At 35.4% G+C, this 14,724-nt stretch overlaps 1 protein-coding gene across 1 annotated transcript; it reads left to right on the top strand.

Annotated features, from left to right (window-relative positions):
• Positions 1 to 7,509: 7,509 nt before the first annotated feature.
• Positions 7,510 to 10,994, top strand: LOC132162090 (serine/arginine repetitive matrix-like protein). Its single transcript, XM_059572339.2, has 5 exons — positions 7,510 to 7,876; positions 8,198 to 8,303; positions 8,992 to 9,109; positions 9,386 to 10,306; positions 10,451 to 10,994. The coding sequence occupies exons 1-5, from the start codon at positions 7,696 to 7,698 to the stop codon at positions 10,850 to 10,852; spliced, it is 1,728 nt and encodes a 575-aa protein (XP_059428322.2). The 5' UTR covers positions 7,510 to 7,695; the 3' UTR covers positions 10,853 to 10,994.
• Positions 10,995 to 14,724: the final 3,730 nt, after the last annotated feature.

Below are 14,724 nucleotides of genomic sequence, written 5' to 3'. Positions count from 1 at the left end.
GTGTGTACGATGCAAGCTAGCTAGCTGCACAAAAGACGACGACCGACTATAGTCTAGTCTATATATATATATATATGGGGGCTGGCAATGGCATGCATGTTTGGAGCATGCATCCATGGCACACATATATATACAGGCAACAATAACAGCACTAAGTTTTGCTCCCTGTTGATGGCAAATAATGACGTGCACGGGTGGAAAACTTGAAGTCTTTGCCACACTAGCCGTTTTCTCATGGAAATTTCTTGTTGGAGACAATCTCATTTTACACATATAAATATACAGTATGTTTATCAAAAGTGGAGGAAATTCATACCACGCGTTCAAAAGTTTTGAAGATAACTAGATAAGAATAGATCCCAAAGTGGCCGGCTTGGAAAAGGCAGGCCGGGTAGGTGTTGAAGAAGAAAAGTTCATATATATATATATAAAAAGGATAGGTCAAAGATGAAGAAGGAGGAGGAATTAATGTAACTTCATTAATTAAAGGAAATAATTAAGAGGTGTTTCCAATTAATCTATGAGATTTTCCAACTGAAAGGATTAAGAAGAAGAAGATAGCATGAGTCGATCGAAAAGTGTAACAGTACGTGTAGGGATCATCAGATGCATGAGAACAGTAGTTGCTAGATTAATCTAAATAGAACATGAGACAATTAGTTACGTACAGTAGCTTACCTTAAATTATCACAACATTTATGACGCGCGACAAATGTTGCACAAATCGCGATTGACTGAAATTAATTAAGTGCTGATCATGATCAAATTGTAATATTACAGTATCGACTGAGACCGTTTGCACCTCTTTCTTGGTACCCAGGAAGCTAACAACCAAGTGGGTATTTAAAGAGGCAAAAAGTAAATTGCTTAGAATTAGATTTACACATAATATAATTAACCACACTGCTGGTCTCTCTCGATCGATCGAGTGTCAACGTTTTTGGTGGGAGTGGCGTCAGAGAGCAAAATGGGAAAAATGGTGGATAGCCATGTGTCAGAAGAGGGGCCTGGTTGAGAAAGTCTTGGTCTGGTGGGCGGTTAGCCCACTAGTGCGAATACACTCACAAGACACATCTCGATCAAAGTGGTGGAATTAAGAGAACTCGGAAGATACGTAATAATTGCACCAACCAACCATTTGCGTTTGCGATGTGTTGGGAACCCTTCCAACCAATTGAGACATTGAGTTTGGTAAACGATGAGGAAGACAATTTCAATTTGTGTTTGCATGTTGGGTTAAAATATGGCCGATATAAAATTATATAGATTAAATTAATTAAATCAGTTTAGTTTTTCAACTCTAACTCAATAATTTTGTATTGAGTTTCATATCAAATTTACAAGTAATACAAGTTAAAAATTGTTAGCAATATATATGGTCAAGTACTATATATGTGCAGACCAATTAGGTCGGTGCTTGTGTAATTAAGAAAACTAAAAAAAACAAGAGGTCAATCGTGGTCGTGGGCGTGGGTGTGGGCATGAATCCTCGTTTCAGTTGTTTCTTTCCACGAAACCTTTCAAAATCTGTGGACAATTAGGAACCCTCAAATTTAAATATGTATTGGGTGGGATTGAACCAATCAGATCAAAGTCTTCTCCACGATACTTTGTATTGCACTAGATGGAAAAGACATGGCCATACATGTTGATGTGGAGAACAGATTATTATGGACAAAGAATATATAACAAATGTCCAAGAAAGTATATATGTTTTTCATATATTTAAAAACGACTGAATTAAATATATTTTTTATAAAAAATCTATGTCCATTATGATAATAAGGGTATATTGTTCGCAGTGGCGGAGAGAAGAGGGGGCGACCTGGGGGCGGACGCCCTTGGTAAAAAAAAAAAAAAAAAAAAAAATTAAGTAATTTTTTGGCATAAATTGTTTACTGCCCCAGGTTAAAAAAAAAAAAAACCTCCGCCATCTGTTTCGGTTTCTTGGTTTCACATTAAAAAAAAAAAGAAGTCAAGAAATTTAATGTTTATTTATCAATATTTGGCATTTTCTTGTCATAATCCAAGTATCCAACCGAGTAAGTTGAGAGTAAAGCTTATAATTAAAGCCATTAACGCCTTGATTTGTCTTTGTTATAATTTAAGCTTTTTAATTGAGATATATCTCTCATTTTCATCATTTTGTTTATCTTATTCTAAAACAATATTGCTATTTTTTTTTTTGTTTGGTGTGTTTTTTATACTTCGGGATTTTGTCAAGCATCAATGAGTTTCAGAAGATTATTGCCAATCTTAAATTTGTTCTTTTTATTAATTCATTTTAGGCTAATAGCTATCGGAATATGCTAATAATTTTATTATAATATCATTAGAGTATGAGAAGTAAACAATTATTAAAACAATACTTCGTAACAAAATGGAAGATGAATTTCTTGAAGATAATTTACTTGTCTACTTTGAAAGGAAAATTGCTGAAAGCTTCGATTCAGATTTGATACTTGATGATTTTGTTTTTCTAAGACCGCATAGAATGCAATTTTAGGCACTTTGTATTTTGTATTTTCATTTACTTTTGTACTAGTACCTACATGGTAACTAATATTATAATAAAAATACTTTTGAGATACATATATTGAAGTATAATTTTTTTTTTATTGTATTTATCATATTATAATAAAAATATAATATATAAAGAAAAAAAAAATTTTATCATTATATTTTATTATTTTATTGATGCCCCCGGTAGAATTAAGTCCTGAATCCGCCACTGATTGTTCGGATCTTGCATATGGATTATGGAATATATATATATAAAGGTAGTCAGAAGGTGAAGATATTCCATAGTGAGTGGGAGATGAGAGATTGCCTATGTAATCAAAGCAACTTCATTTATTATTGAGGAATGATAGGGACCCAACTTTTTTACCCAACAAAAGTTCAACTTTTGCCTTATTTATTTTTTAAAAATAAAATAAAATAAAAAATGAAAAAAATGTTTGAAGCAACCCTATCTATTTTTTGTCTTTCTTTTATTTGGTATTTTTTAAAAAATGAAAATTGGTATTTTTTTCATAATAATGTCATTTTTTTCAAGAAAATGTCATTATTATGAAGAAAAATACTATTTTTCATTTTTTAAAAAATACTAAATAAAAGAAAGGCCAAAAATAGATAGGGTTGCTTCAGACATTTTTTCCATTTTTCATTTTGTTTTTTTTAGAAAAAAAATAAAGGGTAAAAATTGGACTTTTGTTGGGCAAAAAAGTTGGGCCTTTAGCATTTCTCTTTATTATTAGAGGAACCACCGCCATTGCAGCAGCCCTACCGGCCAGTAAGATGATGTACATATATATTGTCTATTTTCCGAACAATATTCCTTCCTGTGTACCTACCTCCGATCAGTGGGCCGGGGGAGAGTACTGCATGTGGTGTCGTGTCAACGACTTGGACACACTCGAGAGAGGTGAATTCTATTAAATTAATTGTCTGACTGCAATTCCGACAGAATCGTAGGTATAAGCTTGCCGCAGCTGGAGAAGAAAATGCATGCGGTCGGTTATTAACTGTTTGTTAATTGTATAAACTGTTTTTAAAAGCGATTAGAAAAAATTGTTAACGGTTGTTCAGGCGGTTACAGTATAGTTAGCGATTTTAAGTTTTTTCAAAATCACTAACCGCCTATATATATAATGTCATTTTTGTATTTAAAATTTTAAATATATATAAAAATGTATGAAAATTTAGAAATGATGTTGTATGTACATAGTATATATGATATTATTATATTACCATAGATGCGACATTATTTAAATTTTGTTTTTTTTCTTTCAAAAAGTGGTTAGCAGTTATTAGAATTATTAACTGCTAACTGCCTAGATGGTTACAATTAGTAATTTTAACTAATAATTACTAACCATACTGCCTCATTCACCCCTAGCCGTAGCACAAGCACCCGGTAGACTAATCAGTAATAATTTGAAATAAGTAGCCCATTATCTGTTTGTTCTGGGAATTGGGCTGTGTCTCAGATTGCCCGATTTGATAACCCATGCACTAAATGCTTTCAAATGTGGAGTCCATCTAAGAGTTGTGGCGCACGCAACTAAGCCGGAGAAGCAAATATGCTCAGGCCTCTTGGCCCAATATGTCAAGACTTCGGCTCGTTGTCGTTGGTGTGCCAAAATTGTTGCTAGCTAGTTATCAATCAAGTAGAATAGTACATCATCATCATCATGGTTAATAATTTTTTACATTAAATGTGAATTTATATGAGATTGGTAGGTTATAGTGGAAAGGTCTAGCCTGTTTAATTAAAGGTTCAGGTTAGGATTAAGATTGACCTATATATTCTTATAGATTTATATAACTCGCAAACCAAACCCGACAAAAAATTAATAGGTAAGAGTTAATAAGTCTAACTGATTTAATTAAATTAATCGAATTAAAATTAGCATATATATTCTTATATTCATGATATATATAATCTTTTATCCATGCCTTAATCCAACTCAAACAAGAATATTTAACACCCCTAAATAGTAGCATATATTGCAATTGGCTCTCCCTGTCGGGTGTTGGCCAACTTGAATATTCGAACTTGATTGTTGCTTAGAGTTAGCTTAAGATGTAGATCTAATCTCAATGTACGACAATGATTTTTTGTTCAATTAAATCAATCAATTATCTAATAATGCCAACAGAAACAATTACTCACAGTCATAGATGCATTGCATCTGCATCTGTCTCTCTCAGTCAGAAAATACATGTGAAAAGGGAGGCACCTTTCGAGGATAGATGTAGAGCATATTTTGGGCACCCACCGAGTATCATCTCAAGCTTCCCACTCAACACGTAGAAAGATATAGCTTTGCTTCAAAGTATTATTTGTGGTGGTTCAATGGCCCCATTCACTTATAAGAACCCCCACGCAGAGCATGGGCTCCATAAGAGCACCTATTCGGGCACAATAAATATCCCATCACTTGTGAATCTCTACCACATTGACTAAACTCTCCCTCACACAAGAGTGCCACGCGTAATCCAAGAGAAACCACTATTTTTACTAGAGTCAAACCAAATGCGTCAAATCAAGACACTCATATCAACTAACCATGAGTTCTGATACCAATTGTTGATGAGAAAGACACTAAAGAGAGTCAACAAGAGTAAATTAATATACATATTAGGACACCACTTCTAGCTCAAAAGCTTAAGCTAATGGGTTTGGGTTCACATAGGTATATTAACCATTCTTATTCTTTATACTTTCTCAATGTGAGATACAAATCTCACAAATGAATGCAAAACAATTCATTTTAATGAAAACTTCTTATAAAATTATACATGGCAATGAATCATATGCGTATGTCCAAAAAGAAATGACGCATGTAGAGGAATAAAACTTTCATGTCTTTCAAAAGACAATCTATTGTGGTTTATAAGAAAAGAAAAACCAATAAGGTAGTAGTATAAAGTAAATGCAATTATTGGTGAGTAAGCACATGCACTCGATCAGTCTCCTTTGATGCATGTTTTGCTGCTGTGCTTTATTATTGTGGTTAATTAAGAAAGACTTCTCAGGTGCATTTATGGTTCTTAGATTCTTTAATGGTAAAATTATCTATGCTGCCACCATATGTCTCTCATCTTCTATTGCCATTAGTGAAGCCCATGCTGTGCTGCTAATATTTGAAGACTGAAAGTGTACTTTTTAAGTCAGATGGACCACTTTCAACCTAATGTTCGGAAGCATTCACAACCCTCTTGTAATATTTTCCTTATTAGCTTAGAAAAAAAAAAAAAAAAACACATATACACTCCCGTTCTCTAATTTCTGTTTTTTTTTTTAATATATAACTCAATCATATGACAACATTTTTCAAAAACATAAACCTCAAAACACATTAACAAAGTGAACCATAAATTTATCCCTTATTAGGATTCTTTAATTTCCACCGGCACATGGACCACCAGTGAGTTTCAGAGCTTCTAAACATGACTTGTGATCCCTTTAAAGGGCTCACCTCACCCTTTTCATGGGATAAGATGGTGACTCTTCCCTATGAATGTACGTCCGGGCTCTCTCAATCGCATGATTTGTTCATTCCAAACATCTTTCTATGGGACTCTTGTCCATCTTTCAATTAAGATAGTAAGGAGTGAGGATCGAGATTGCCTCCATTTTTGCCCAATAAATATAAAATAGGTTTTATGAAATTTACGTGACTGAACAAGTTTCAAACATATACCTCTTATTGTTTTAACAATGAACTCCATGAAACTTTTTCACAATTTTTGTTTAAATTGCTAACATTTCCGACAAAAAAATAAATAAATAAAAAATTGTTTGGGGGTATATTTGCAAATGAGAGAATTTGGGATTTTGATTGAAGTAGATAAATTTATTATGTGATGAGACAAGGCTTCAATTATTTTCTGAAAAGTCGTAGTCAAGTATACCGGCGATACGTCCTTTTTTCTTTTATTTTATTAATTAATTTATTTATTTTTATGCTGCTCGTGCTGGGGCAGTTGTATTGTATGCTTTCTTTTCAAATGTTTTTATGCGAGGAAGCATCACATGGCTATCCTGTTGGGCTAGTTATGTCGGCCCATGCATGTTCCACGCATCGCTTTCCCCTTCTGGTCCAGCCATGTGATCATTTCATCATCTTCAATTCAACGGCTATTTAATTGGAGGGGTGTTGATCCCATGGCCCATTCAGATTCAGGTAATCTGGACGGCTTAAAATACAATATTTACAAATAGTAATTCGTTTTTTAGCGTAAACGTAAAATACCAACTTCATGAGACTTTCTTTCTTTGTTATCACCCTAGAAAAAGCTTTTTATGGTAATGGATGGGGATTACTGTGCTGCCAAGGTAGTTGAAGTGTCATTGGGCATGTGACTTTCGAGTTGCGCTACTTTTACGTAATCGTGGAACAAGTCCTTTTTTATTTTTTTTATTTAATGAATCATAATTATTGCCGATTTTCTAGTGCAGTTTCCCTTTAAATACTGAGTAACAACTATATAAGGTGTCCGAGGTGGGTCCAAGGAGATGAAATGAAGCTAAATCTCCACCTTAATGATAGCTTCCATGCTACCAAAATTCTAGGGACCTCTATCTTGCAGCAATCAGCTGCCGACAATACCACCGTTAACATCTCTATAAACCCCATGATGATCATATACGTACGTACTCAACCAAATCATGTGCCTTCATTTTCCTATCATTATTGAGTTGAGTAATTCTCTTCTTTCCACTATATTAAGTAGTTTATTATGTTTTTGTAAGTTAAAACAAAATTATTAATCATTAAAAACACGTGAAAATTTAGAGTGAGGAGCAGAGGAGTAGAATTAATCATCATTATTATGGGTTTTTGTTTTTGTTTTTGGTTTTGGTTTTTGGTTTAGACACGTGGAGCCTCAAAACAATGACAAATTGACACCCCATTGTAAGTAATGGAAGGAAAGCCTACACCAGATCTTAAAGCTAACTCTTTTAGCTTCACAGATCTAAAACCGACTCTCTCTCTCTCTCTCTCTCTGTGCGCCTGTGAGTCTGTGACGTAAAAGCTTAAAAGAAAGCTTGGTGACTTGTAGTCTCCCTTTGCATCTACTACACACACTCTCTCTCGCTCGTTTCTCTTCTCTCTCTCTCTCTCTGTCTCTCTTCTTCTGAGAGATGCACATTGAGATGGGACTAGAAGCAGCGCGGGAGCAATGATGAATCGGAACGTGAGGGAATCTCTTGTCGGCGGGAGGAATATTCCGGCGCTTTCGCGGCACCGGCGAGGTCAAAGTTTGACCGCGATCTCAAAGGAAACCGCCGACGAGAACCTGGATCTCTTCTCCAGGAACCGCCGCACTCTCTCTGTCACCTCCTCCGACGAATCGTCCGATGGTACCTGATTGATCAATCTCATTGTCTTTGTTTGTTCAATGCGGAGGACAATATGGTCATTCGAAATGACCATTCGGATTTCCCTTCGTTTTATTCTTTCATTGAGCGTCTGATTTGACGCTTTTCAGTCAGCTACATTTAATGGCTTCACGATGAAAACCATACAAAACCATGTCGTTCTATCAGTAACAAAATCCATATGAACTACATGGTTGCCTCGCAAGTTGCAAGTTTTCTTTTTCTTCGAATCACCTCTGTATTTGTTTATTTCGTGTTATTTGCTATGGTTCTGATATGGGATTTAATTGGGACTCATCCCAGTTTCAGTGAAGTTGGGGAGGCTTTCAATTGCGTCGGCGAAAGTGGGTAAGAGTGGGATTGATGATCTACTGTCATCTGCAGATGGAGGAAAGCATGATTACGACTGGTAAGTAAAGCTTCAAAGATTACAGCCTTTTTTTTTTCTTTCAATCTGGTTCTTTTTGTTAAATCACAGATCTACATTTCATTGATAGCTTCATTTCCGTCAGGACCGTGATAATTTTGCCTAGATATTAATACTTATTGAATTCCCATTACTGATTGTTGAATTCCTAACATATAAAGTTCAATTACACATCCTCTTGACAGATACTCGGTATTAAATCACTGATTATCTTAAAAGCCAATTATCTTAAAAGCTTAAGTGGATAAGAAATGGTAAATTTAATAATTTAATTAATATTTTGACACTCTTTTTTAAGTGAAATTTATTTCACTTAATAAGTGAGATCCAACGCATGAATTGAAAATGCGAGGTAAATTGATTGAGACAATGTTGGAATTCTGGACTTTTAACTCTTATATCACGTTAAATTATTATTAAATTATTATTTAGCTCTGACACTTAGTTTACTGATTTGGAAGTACACCCTTCATTGATTTAGTCATTCTTAATGCGTATGAGTTTTGAAACGAAATATTCATGCTCGGGTCATTACAATTTAGAAATAAATCTAGCATATGTTGCCTACTACAACGTGCTGTATTGTAGTGGTTAATTTTGTAAGAGTTAGATTTGCATTTAGATGTCATCACCTTGTTTGATTTGTAAATATTATGCTTTGTGTTATTAGGCTTCTCACTCCTCCTGGGACGCCTAATGTTCCTTCATCGGATGGAAATGAGTCTCAACCAACTATAGCAGCTTCAAGAAGCGGTCTTAGATCAGCTTCTGCCGTAAAGGCTTCAAGGGTATGCATTTCCCTTTTTCTTTCTTTCCCTTGTTCCCTACGAGTTTTAGTTCAGAATTTAGGCCCTTGCCACCGTGCTGGTTAACAATTTAGGTCATTGCCTCTTTCCTGCTTCCAGAAGTTTTCAAAACAAAGTTTATGTATTTTAGACGAGTTTTCGCTGATAATGTTATTCATGGAATATACTTATCAAAAAGATAATGGTATTTCATGGAATACGCTTTTTTGATGTTCAGAAGTATGAATGACAAATATTTCAATCACGGCTCTGTTTCAGCTTTCTGCTTCACACTCAGAGAGTAACCATTCAACAAGACCAACTAGAAGCAGTTCCGTATCGCGCCCTTCCATCTCCACTTCACAATATAGTACCTACTCCTCAAACAGATCCTCCTCAATCCTTAACACAAGCTCAGCTTCAGTCACGTCTTATACTAGACCATCCTCCCCCATCACCCGCTCTCCGTCTACAGCAAGACCTTCCACTCCATCCTCACGCCAGGCGCCATTGCGGTCCCCAACTCCTTCAAGAGCCCGTCCAGCTCTCACCAGCTCTTCCATCGACAAATCTCGACCATTGCAAAGCTCAAGACCGTCCACTCCTAGTTCCAGGCCTCAAATTCCTGCAAACTTGAACTCCCCTGTTACTCGATCACTTTCTCGCCCATCTACTCCCACTCGTCGAAATTCATTACCATCTGTATCTCAAGCTGCCAGTCCTTCAACTTCAGCTGGGCGCATTCTGTCAAATGGGCGTAATTCAGCACCAGTATCCCGACCAAGCTCTCCAGGCCCACGAATTCGGCCCCCACCACAGCCGGTCATACCCCCCGATTTTCCACTTGATACACCACCAAACCTCAGAACAACTTTGCCAGACAGGCCAGTTTCTGCTGGTAGGTCTCGCCCAGGTATTGCTGTCACCATGAAAGGGAATTCAGAAGCCCCAGCACCCGTTAATATGCCAAGAAGACAATCATCGCCCATTGCCACGCGGGGAAGACTTACAGAGCCAACTACAAGGGGCCGTTTACATGCCAATGGACACCTTGCTGATATTCCCGAGCCTCGGAAGCCCGCACATGTCCCAGAGTTGGCCATGCGGAAGCCTGTGAAGAGTTCAACAACTGCCACAGAGAACACTGGATTTGGAAGGACTATCTCAAAAAAATCCCTGGATATGGCTATCAGGCATATGGTATGCAGTAATTACTTCCAATACAGTAATAATACATTTCATCACGTCAGCTTTACTGAAACGAAGCTTTTTGTTTGGGAGAGTTACTTCAAGTATGTTAAAGTGTTAAACAAATCCAATCGATTTATTTATTCTCTGATGTAGGATATAAGAAACGGCACAGGGAATGCTCGTCCACTTTCAGGCACCACCTTGTTCCCTCAAAGCATTCGATCTGCCGCTCAAAAAATCCAATCCCGTCGTGCTATGAGTGCTCCATCATCCATTGATACGAATGGAAACCTGCAAAACAGCAATAATAGAATGATCTTAGAGAACGGAAACAAGAGTCATAGGCCTGCAGAATATGGAACTGAAGCAAATGATGGAAAGTATTCTTCAAAATTTGAAGTAGATATCTATGAGAGCTCCCGCTATGATGCAATATTGCTCAAGGAGGACTTGAAGAATACAAACTGGCTGCACAGTGTCGATGATAGATTGGATCAAGGCCCCATCTTTGATAATGGATTTGAGCCCCTACCAGAACCTTTTGGGCTCTTATAACATCTAACGAGTGGGTATTTCGAAAATTGTTATTATTAATTTTTTTAATTATTGTTTTCTTGATTATTTGTTATCTCTAAAAGAATGGAATCTGTCAACACTTCCACTTAAAACAGGAAAAATGAAGAGGTAATTTGTGTTCTGTTGAGAAATCAATGGGATTATTGTTGGTTTTCTGCTACTTGCAAACTGTGCTGCAACTATGATATTTGCTACGGAATAATGCACTCTTAACCCCATTTATTACACTCATTTTATATTCACTGACTTAGTGTGTTTTAAGTGGCTACATCAGCCGATATGAAAATGAGTGTAAAAAATAACATTACTTTTTGCTACTCTGACTGGTCTTGCGGGCTAATAGAGCCTTATCTCAAGGGAGGTTTTACCCATAATGAGTTTAATTTATTCAATTATTAATGTATATTCTTATTGAGTTAGGAAAATCATGGAGATCTTTCTGTGAAAAAATAAGCAGTAAAAGTTAGCTCAATGAAAAGATAGTCAGGCTTCCAATCATCCCATTTTCCAGCGTTTATTGTATGTGTTGAAAGAATCACCGACACTTTTGAGTCTGGATAATGCCAATCGCCAAAGAAGAAAAAACCTGCTGAAATAATATTAGGTATCGTGCAACAGAATCTGAACTTCAACTGAAGAAAAGTGAAGCAAACAAAAGTGCTGAAAATGGTTTGATGAATCAAGGCCATGTTAGAATAAATCAATAATAAATCTGTTATTTCTTCATAACATGTATAAATAAATTTAACAATGTCATACCTTTAATATTTTCATGACACACTTTCAATATCTACTTCCACGAATCTCATGTAGATGTTCAAACATATAAAAGAAAACTGGGCAAATTTAACTTATATATAGGGTGAGAGTAAACGACTTCCTCATGTGTCCACAAAATTAGCCCATCCTATTATGGGCTCAAAACAAAACAAATGACTATACTAATCCACCCAAAATGAATAAATACAACATGCCACTCCTACTTAAGCAATCCCACAGTTTTGTAGTCAGGCAGTGAGGTTGTTCCAGGGCCCTAGCCATTCTCAGGCCATTTCCGGAGTCCGTACGTCACCTGTAAAATAAAGAGAGAGAATAGAAACAAGGTCAGGTCGCCATGGTGAGCTCAGCAACTGATGATGGGCCAAGGTATGTTGAGCCTAACTTTTGGTAATGCACGGTGGGATCAATGTGAGCGGATGAAGCAAGAAAGTATATATGGAGGCTTATGTGCTTTGAAAGAGTAATGATAGGGACTACACAAACATGTTATAAAGATTTTATAACGTTGATGTAGTAAAATTTAATAGTCCTTTAAAAAATAAAAAATAAATAAGAAAAAAAAAATCACCACAATTGGGCTCTCTTTCTTCAGGCAAAAAGGCCCAATTATAGGACGTCCCGATATTACATGGATATCTTCCTCAATATCTCCAATAGCAAAGCATGGGCCCTATGGGCATAGGATCCACCCAAACTCTAAAAGGACCCTAATAAGATAAGTCCTTTCTTTTTTTTTCTTTTTTTCTGCGAGAAACCTGGTGGTGGTGAAGGTCATGTAACGGTCACGGGCAACTTGATTATGGGCCATGGGCTATCAGCAATGGGTCAAACCCCGGCTAAAATTGGCTCCTTTAAACCTGAATTCGGTTGAAAAGAACGAATGGATAAGATTGTTAATTTTACTTCATGATTTGACTAAGATATGATGATCATGTGAGTTTATAACAATTTAATTGCAATAAAAAAATATGTAATTGTCATTGTGGTCCTCACCTCATGTGCATTAGTAAGATTCCGCCTCCTAGGAAGACTTCCGCCGCTGTCAATGGCGTTGAAAAACATTTAAAATGCCCTAAATATTATTGTATGACAGCCAGTATAGGAATAGGATGATGGTGGGCACCACGTCTCAGCTATTGACATTCACAATGCCATTTTTATGGGATTTATAAAACTTTGAGTAATTTGTTGTTTCAAAACAATAATATGACATTAAAAATCGTTTCAAAATTCAATGATGAAATTCTATATGAGCCCACTTTTTTTCTGTAGTACATCAGAAAGCAACAAACAAAGAGAATGAAAACAACAAATTAGGAAAGCAATAAAAAGTTTAGAGGATCCTTCCCATTGGTAATAGGTACCGAGAGAAAAGGAGAAGGGTGACAGGGAATGTAGCCAGAAAAGTTTTTGGCCGCGGTCCAACGTGCCGCATAATGGGCACAGAAGTTTGCATTTCTGATGACCTTCCTAACTTCCCAAAAGGAAGATGCTGGAATAGAATCAATAATATCTGAGATAATAGAAGAAATCTACCAATCGAGAAAAAGATTGCACTGCTGAAGAGCTAGAATAACAACTTGTGAATCACCTTCCAAAGTAAATTTACCAAGATGGACCAAAGCTTCTAAAGATATTGCCAATTGAGTTGCAAAGGCTTTCGCATAATTAGGCAAACATGCCGGACTAACTTGAAAAATCATCCAAATAATAGAGGCATTAGAATCTCGGCAAACCACAACTTAAACAGAAAAAATATCTCTAATAGCTGTATCAAAGTTTATTTTGAACCAATCATCAAGAGGAGGAGACCAAGATTCTTCTATGAAAGAAGACCAAATATTCCATGCATGAAAATGCTCTAAAGTAATTTTGTTGATATTTGGTGCATGTTACCCTTTATTAGGGTGGCCACTCATGCATGGGGATAACTTTCTTCCTTTTATTTTTTTTTTTTTTTTTTTTTTAACCCGGAAAAAAGAAGTTTTTATGAACAAGATTTTTAGAGCCATATTGTTTAAGAAAATTTGGTTATTCTATTTCAGGTAAAAAATTTGGTCAGGTAATTTTTTTATAATACTCATTTCTATTTCTAAGTAATGATCATTTTAATGTACCAAACCTACCCTAACAATAATCATAATTATTTTTATCGCCAAGAAATTCATAATATGCTAAAAGGGAATCACGAGAAAAGGAATTGAAATGTGACCCACAACATATATATATATATATATATATATATATATATATATATATATATATATATATAGTATGAGTTTTAATTAATTATCTCATTATCTTTTCAGTCTTATAATTGTGTATTGTGGGGTCATCTGTCGTTTCCTAGTTAATAAAAAATACAAAATATCCAACCACCTTAACGAACTCTAACCAACCCTGCATGCCTTGTTCAGTCAATGTAATCGAATTAACTTGGCAACGATCGACTCCTAATTCTTTTCAGGAAAATCAAGTAAGGATTAATAATGGTCTTATTTATTATTATTATTATTATATATATATATTAAGCAATTGATGGATTGTAATATTCCAATGAGAACTCATCTTACCATTTGTAATCGCTGGTGTAGGGAATACCTATCCCCACCCCACAAGCAGATAAACCAGCAAGAGACAAGAAGCAAAATCCAAAAATGACCACTCCAACTAATCGTTACCAAACTCTCTAATTAAGCAATTAAACACTACTATGTTTGTCGTAGACGCCATTTTAGATATATGAAAATACCATCTACTTATTTCACGTTATTTATTATAAACATGAATACCATATGAACTGTCGTTATCTAAATTTTAATGATTAGTTTATACATCAATTTATAAATACAACAAGTATCACATCAGCAGACATTTTATGTTTTAACGACTAACGTGATATATACCATATAAATTATCATTTTATAAATACGATAAGTATCATATAAATTAAATTATCATTTTAGTTTGTAAGACAGAACTCTTTAATTTGGATATAATATATATTATGTTTTTATCTTTTTTGTGTTGGTAAATTTATGTGTGAGGTTGGAAATTCAAATGAAGGCAAA

The sequence above is a fragment of the Corylus avellana genome, chromosome 10, assembly GCF_965113065.1.
Source record: "Corylus avellana chromosome 10, dhCorAvel1.hap1.2, whole genome shotgun sequence".
NCBI lineage: Eukaryota > Viridiplantae > Streptophyta > Magnoliopsida > Fagales > Betulaceae > Corylus > Corylus avellana.
The sequence above is the reverse complement of the archived record's forward strand: the minus strand, read 5'-3'. Positions and strand labels throughout refer to the sequence as shown.

What these genes read in the sequence shown, in the direction of transcription:
- LOC132162090 (XM_059572339.2), top strand. Translation starts at nt 7,696, where the DNA reads ATGATGAATCGGAACGTGAGGGAATCTCTTGTCGGCGGGAGGAATATT. An exon ending in CTGCCGTAAAGGCTTCAAGG is followed by an intron (nt 9,110 to 9,385) that starts GTATGCATTTCC and finishes GCTCTGTTTCAG; the next exon opens with CTTTCTGCTTCACACTCAGA. An exon ending in ATATGGCTATCAGGCATATG is followed by an intron (nt 10,307 to 10,450) that starts GTATGCAGTAAT and finishes TCTCTGATGTAG; the next exon opens with GATATAAGAAACGGCACAGG.